At 34.6% G+C, this 7,024-nt stretch overlaps 1 protein-coding gene across 1 annotated transcript in view; it reads left to right on the top strand.

Annotated features, from left to right (window-relative positions):
• The window catches only part of AHR (aryl hydrocarbon receptor), a 22,273-nt gene that overhangs the window by 9,465 nt on the left and 5,784 nt on the right, over window positions 1-7,024 (top strand). Inside the window, exons 4-8 of the mRNA XM_010131961.1 lie at window positions 1,587-1,717; window positions 2,550-2,752; window positions 4,434-4,543; window positions 6,041-6,182; window positions 6,928-7,023. Of these exons, the coding sequence (XP_010130263.1) occupies window positions 1,587-1,717; window positions 2,550-2,752; window positions 4,434-4,543; window positions 6,041-6,182; window positions 6,928-7,023 (682 nt within the window). The remainder of the gene's footprint in view (window positions 1-1,586; window positions 1,718-2,549; window positions 2,753-4,433; window positions 4,544-6,040; window positions 6,183-6,927; window position 7,024) is intronic.

Below are 7,024 nucleotides of genomic sequence, written 5' to 3'. Positions count from 1 at the left end.
CAGGTGGCTGTAATTTCAGATTATTCCTTTTCATAAACACTATCTGGTAGACCTCTTTTTCCCATACCTTGAAGTTTGTTCAGCAAAAATTGACCTTGTAATGTGGTTCTTTTTTAAAAAAAAAAAAAGATATCTCCTGATTTTATCTGAAAAGCTCAGGATTCTTTGTGGATTTATATGGCTTTAGGTTGCAAGGCCTCTTCATGAGCGATCAGGAAACTCATTTCACTCTGGTTCAGACCATTGAATTAATAGGAGATTGAGCTGAACTGGATTTTGGTCCTGATTTGTTCTCCTCTGAGTTTGATTTCCCATTGTACAAACCACCTGGCCTATCTGTAAGTTTCTTCCAGCTGTCCAAGAAACAAAATTATGTTTGAGAGAACATAGTATAGCGTGTGATTGAGTGACATGCTCTCCCTGACTTCATCTCCAAGTCCTGGAAGGTCAATATGGGTTCATTCTTAAAATCTGTACTCTTCTTTTGTCCGCGCTTGGTAATCAGTTCTCTTGTGGTATATGAACTATTTTTTTAAATTACAAAGTATTTAGCCCTCTAAGATAGCATTTTACGCTGGTTTTTTTAATTAATTTTTTGTATGTATGAATTCCTATGGAACAAACAGTTTGTGGTTTTTTAAAGTTTTTTTACAAATGATTACTAAATTTGCTGTGAGTAGACATGCTTTGGTATCTCTGAATATGTAGTCTCATGTAGAATATACGTATTCTATCACAAGTTTATTGATTTGCCTTCTGTTTTTACTTTATATTCCAAATGTTTTAGTCTAGCTTCTAAATGCTGCTTAGAAGCAAATGCTTGTCTTGAAGTGGCAGAAGAATACCACATTGTTATTCTAGTTGTCAATCATGGTTTTGAATCTTTTAAAAAACGAAACAAAACAATCTAACTAACAAAACCCACAAGACACAGGGACTCTAGGTTCCTCTGAGGAAGTAACTGGTGGTTTCTTGATCAGCACAGCCAGAAATATCTTGATCAGATATTTTCACTATTTTATCTGTAATAGTAGAGAAGGTAATCACATTGATTTATTGTGGTGGTTCCCTAAAGATGTTTCTTTTTATTGCTACAGCTTTCACCTGGCTGTCTAGAAAGTAACAGTTTCACAGTTTGATACCATCTACTGAGCTTTTGAATACTCCCTTCCTATAGTTATAATGCCTTTTGCAAATCCTGCCGTTGCAGAAATGTGGATGTCCTCTTTGCTGAGAACTCTGCTCTCTGCAACGGATTCGGAATCTAGCTTGTTCACAAATACAATGAATAAATTAAAAACCAAACCAACAAAACCCCAAAACGTAACACCAAAATGCACCACCTAAAATTAAATTACTTTCAGTTTTCAAATGCTATAGCCTGTAAAATATAATCCTATCAGAAGAACTGATACTTAACCTAGTGTTATAACCAACATAGGTTCTGAGGATGTCTGCAGTTTACATTGTTCTTGCTAAGGTCATGACCCAATGCTTTATTTATGATACAGAAGATGATTTGTTATAGATAGCCTTTGCTAGGTGTTCTTCTAAAAATAATCCTTATAAATAATCCTTTCCTGCAGGAGATAATGGCTTTCCACAGCCAGCAACCTATTATAACCCAGACCAACTTCCTCCAGAGAACTCTTCCTTTATGGAAAGGAGTTTCATCTGCAGGTTACGATGCCTCCTGGATAATTCATCTGGATTCCTGGTGAGTATGCAGTTATGTAAAAACTTCCACATATGCTTGCAATTGGGAAGTCTGCATTATCCTTACAATACGTACTGTAACTTACTGTATTTGTTAAGCTCCATAGATACCTGAACTGCTTGAACCAATAATGTTTCAGTTAGTGGCACTGAATGTGTCCCCTTCAACATGTTACAACCAGGTGCAAGTTCTCTCATTTCTCATGGCTCAGTTTCCTCGGTGAAATACCAATAAGCATCTGCTTTTGTGAAATCCTGATTTACAGATAAAAAAAAATTACAAAGATTAAGTCATAATAACTAATAGAACCATAATTTTCCCTTTACTTGGAAAAGTCTATCCTTGCTTTTTGTAATAATAATTTATTGTTTGTCAGGGCCACAGATTTTAAAGCAAATATGGGTGTATCACGTTCTAGGTGACTTCTTACAAATAGAATTGTTTGTAGATGATTTCGCAGTTGTACACCTTTGCATACTACTGACAGAAATGCAAGAGAGATAATGTTATGTTAATTGTATCTATGTATAATGCCATTTTCATTAGAATATTAGAAGATCCAGTTGGCATTTGATATTACATGTTTGGGGTTTTTTTTACAAAACAGCTCCCCACTAGTTCTTTTTCTAATGAGTTTATTGGTAGATCTCAAAGGGACATGCTCAGGGGAGTAATCACAGTATTCTGTACTTGTTAGCTAACTTTTGTGTATGCCGTTACAAAGCTTGAGTCTGATAGGTCAAAAAAAATATATATGGTTTACATCATAACAGAAATATCTTACTCTTAAAGTACCTCTAACACATAACAATTACTTTTTCGTCATCCTAAGGCTATGAATTTTCAAGGACGATTAAAGTTTCTCCATGGACAAAACAAGAAAGGGAAGGATGGTGCTACTTTGTCTCCTCAACTTGCTCTGTTTGCTGTAGCTACTCCCCTGCAACCACCATCTATCCTTGAGATACGAACTAAAAACTTCATCTTCAGGACTAAACACAAACTGGATTTCACACCTACTGGCTGTGATGCAAAGTAGGTGTAAATTATTCTGCGTAATACTCTAATAATTTTCTGATAAGTTTCAAGTATGTATTTGAAATATAAAGCTGGCAACTATTTCAGTCAATACTGATGATTAGGAACAGTCAGGATTTTTCTCTTCAGCCTTGCTAGTAAAGAGAAATGGGGAGTTTACTTCCTTGAAAGGGCATATTGCTTTCTGACTCTCAGTCGTTAAAACAAAACAAAAAACCAAAAACAACCCCCACCCCTCCAAAAACCCCAACCAGCCAAACCCCAAACCAAAACTCAAACAGACCACCCAAAAGACAGAGTACTAATAAGTTAGGGCAAAAGAAAAGTTTAATGTTTAAATCTGCTTGAAATTTGGTTTTACAACTGATAGAACAAGGTTTACATTTTGTTCTACATGCATGTTTTCTGCTGCTGTTAAAATAGATGTAAAATACAATGGAAGTGTTACTTATTGCAAAACAAACAAATGAAGTCCTTTTTTATACTATGACTTTTACACATTTCATACCATTCTTTTCCATATGTAAAAACTGGAAACACTGTTGCATTACTAGATAAACACTATAACTGCATCAACGTGGAAAGAAGCCCATGAAGATGCTTCTTTATCAAAAGAAAAGCCTCTGGCCTCCTTTCTTCCTTCTCCCCTCCCTTATATTTTTGGCTTAATTTCAGTGGAACCTTTCATATGGATTTCCATACCTTCTTCTAGGATAATGTAGAGTCAAATTACTTAGTATTCTGTCTGCTGATAAACAAAAATGTTTTTCTTGGATTCTGTAAAATGATAGGAGCAAGTTAGCAAAATGTTAACACGTTTTGTTTCCTTTTGTTTTTTTTTTTCATTTTGCTTCATTTGAAACCTTCCATTTTTGTTATGTTTTACACTTTTGCCTATATCGTTCCCCATTACTGCTTTTTTTTTTTCTTCTATCTTTGGATCTCCATTTCTTCATTCCAAATACTGATTCAGTCTCTCTTTGACTATTTCATTCTATCATGTATCTCATAGCACTCATACAAATGCTATTGACTTCTTTATCTCTCTGACCTCTAGTAAAGTTACACTAGTTTTAGCTGCTAGGGTCAAAGATGACTCTATTGCCAGTACTCCTCTGAGACATATCTTAGAAAGCTTCAGTGCAAATCCAGGTGTCCCAAACCACCCAGTAGTGAAAGGGATGTAGTTCTGTGATATGCTGTGTTTTGAATACTAAAGTACTAAAACAAATTAGGCAAGAAGCTTAGGTAACTAAAGTTAAGCCCCTGCTTATCTCTACTTGAAAGCACCTGTGGGTAGATGAAATAGGGTTAAGCAAACAGTGTCTGTCTTTGCAACGAATGGGAGCTGCGTGCTATAAGTGAGTGTGTTCAAAAGTGTGGAATTAAGAGTCCAGCTGAACTGTAGACATACTGGGTTTTTTTTAAATGATCTAATAATTTTGTGAGCATGTTCCTAGTCACTGAAGGAGTTGCTGGGGAAACTAGTAAAAATTTTATGGTATGTCAACAGTATTTTTTTTAATAGAACTATCTTACTTCCACGTAAAACTGATATTGCGACAAAACATAGTTAGCACTTGTGTCTGAAATGTTCTAGCTGTAATTAACTTGCTTGGCATTTATTCTGTGACTTGGTTCATCATCAGTGCTGTAATTTTTTGTTTTTACCTTCCAGAGGGAAGATAATCCTGGGATACACTGAAGCAGAGCTGTGTATGAGAGGAACAGGATACCAGTTTATTCATGCAGCTGATATGCTTTATTGTGCTGAAAATCATGTCCGAAGTAAGCTTCCTTCCCTAAGAAAGGCTGAAAAATCAAAGCATGGATTATATTCATACTGAAAAAATACTATGCAGTATACTTTTTTCTTTTTTTAAGAAAAGTGGTCGTTAACAAAAAGAGCATTAATAATTTAATGTGATCTTTCCTTCCCTATAAAAACTTATACTGGATAAAGAAATATTTAATAGTCCTGTATAGACCATTTTAGGTTGTACGTTTCAGTTTCTGTCACATCTTGCTCTTCTCACATCCTTCACTGCTCAGCTCCTGCTATTTCAACAACTTCCTTTGGGCAAAGGGACTATTTCAAAGATAGCTCTCCTGTTAGGAATTTAAAGAAGGCATTTCCTTTTCATATCAGTGTAAGATTTTTAACAGAAATTAATCACTGATTTAGCATGCTAGTGTCCTGTACATTTCTGGTTCTGATTCTTAGGAGCTTGATTTGGTTTAAGTAACAACTTAAGGAGAGAAGTATAATGTTTTATGCTATGGAAATAAGTGTTGACTATCTGATCTATAACTATTTAGTGGACTTCTTTACTTTTTTTTTTCATTAGCTCTAACATTATTTGTCTTGGAAGTTACTGAAACATCTTCAGGATATTTTGGTACTTCTTTTCTACTGATTTCTCTTGAAAAACTTTTTTCTTTTGTCCCCTTATGTATAATTAAATAACCCCCCTCAATAGATTAGTTCTCAACCTATATTAAGCAGATTTACTGTTTCAGGTGAGGCTCAGTCAGTGTTGCCTACCAGTGTTTTTGTTTCTTTGGTAAGGAAGAAGAAAAAAATATTTCCAGATTAGAATGGGATGAAACTTTAGTTTGAAATTTCACTTTGAAACTTTGTCTTAAAACTGGGTTTGCTTTGTTTCTGATGCTAAGAAGCCTTGTAGCAAAGGTGTTTTTTTGTTAGGATTCTTAAGCTTTCCTAAATATTTGATTTTTCTGTCTAGAAATGCAGTGTTTCCAGGAATGTGCAGTGAAAATGTAGTATGTTTGTCAAGCATTGCTTGTGAAGTGATGGTGGGAGTGAAAAACAATGGAGTTTAAAGTATTTGCATATTAACCGGTCAAAATTTCAAATAACTGGATTCAGAGTTAATATGTTTTCTAACTTCTTAAGCAATAGCCTTTTGGATTTTTTTTGATGTAAAAGATACTTAGGCTTTATCATTCACATGTTCTAGTATTTATTAATTTCTGGTTTTGCAGAAGTAATGGATGAAATTCCATATAGGATGTTACCAATCTGTAGTGATTATCTTACAACTGCTCGCAGTTTGGGCTTTTATTTTACTAGTAAATTAGGCTCCTTTAAAGAGGTCGATCATCCCGTTTCACTGGGAATACATTTGTGCGATGCAAAAATGGGTGACTGAGGACATGAGACTAGTAAAACTGCTCTACAAATGGGATTACTTTCATGACATGCCAGATTTTCCTGGTTTTGTTCACTGAACAGTAAATGGTATGCTTACTTTTTAACTCTAGTGATGAAGACCGGTGAGAGTGGAATGACTATTTTTAGGCTTCTAACCAAAGAAAACCGATGGGCCTGGCTACAGGCAAACGCACGTCTTGTCTACAAAAATGGAAGACCGGATTACATCATTGCCACACAAAGACCTCTGACGTAAGTCATCATCGCATAAAGCAGTATACTTCAAAAACCAAAACCTTTTGAGCTTGTATATATTCAGAAAGGAATTCTTTATTTTTAAATAAACCCCCTTTAAATCCTGAACTCCAGAAAGAAAACCGCTTTAATTTGCTAATAAATTTGTAAAGAATTCTGATATTTCAGTACTTAGGTGTTTAGACATTTTGATTTATATAAATAGTAAGAGCAGCAGTGCAAGCGCCAAGTTATTCCATCCAACCTATTTTTACTTCAGTATCCCTGTTAGCAAAAATTAAGAAATCCAACTGAACTTGTGTAGAAGAAACAAAAGATAACATAAAGATTAAGTCCTTTATGGTGCTGAACTAAATGCTAAATAATATGAAATTTAGCGTTATTATACAGGTTAAAAAACTTTTGCTAAGGAGTCTGTAAAATGGAGAAAGAGATATTTAAGTTTTGAAGTATTCACTTACTTGCTATACCAAGAAAAATGAAATGCATGGAACAAAACACACTTCTAGATTTAATTACAAATGTAATAATGTAAAGGTGGTATTACAGTCATAACCTCCTTATTGCATAATCTGCCTCTTGGTTTAACTCAAGTTGAGCTGGAATAACTAGGAATTTGAAAAATGCCTTCAAATAGAATTTTTAGAATAGAATTTTTTTTAACTATGAATTCCGGGGGAAAAAAAGATTACAGTTACTATTTAGTACTGCAGTATTATACTATCTATCTGATTTATTTCAGAGATGAAGAAGGAGCAGAACATCTACGAAAGCGTAACATGAAGTTGCCATTCATGTTTGCTACTGGTGAGGCTGTATTATATGAGGTATCTTTCCCT

The sequence above is a fragment of the Buceros rhinoceros genome, unplaced genomic scaffold, assembly GCF_000710305.1.
Source record: "Buceros rhinoceros silvestris isolate BGI_N320 unplaced genomic scaffold, ASM71030v1 scaffold9792, whole genome shotgun sequence".
Taxonomy (NCBI): domain Eukaryota; kingdom Metazoa; phylum Chordata; class Aves; order Bucerotiformes; family Bucerotidae; genus Buceros; species Buceros rhinoceros.
This window is presented reverse-complemented; position numbering and strand designations above follow the sequence as displayed.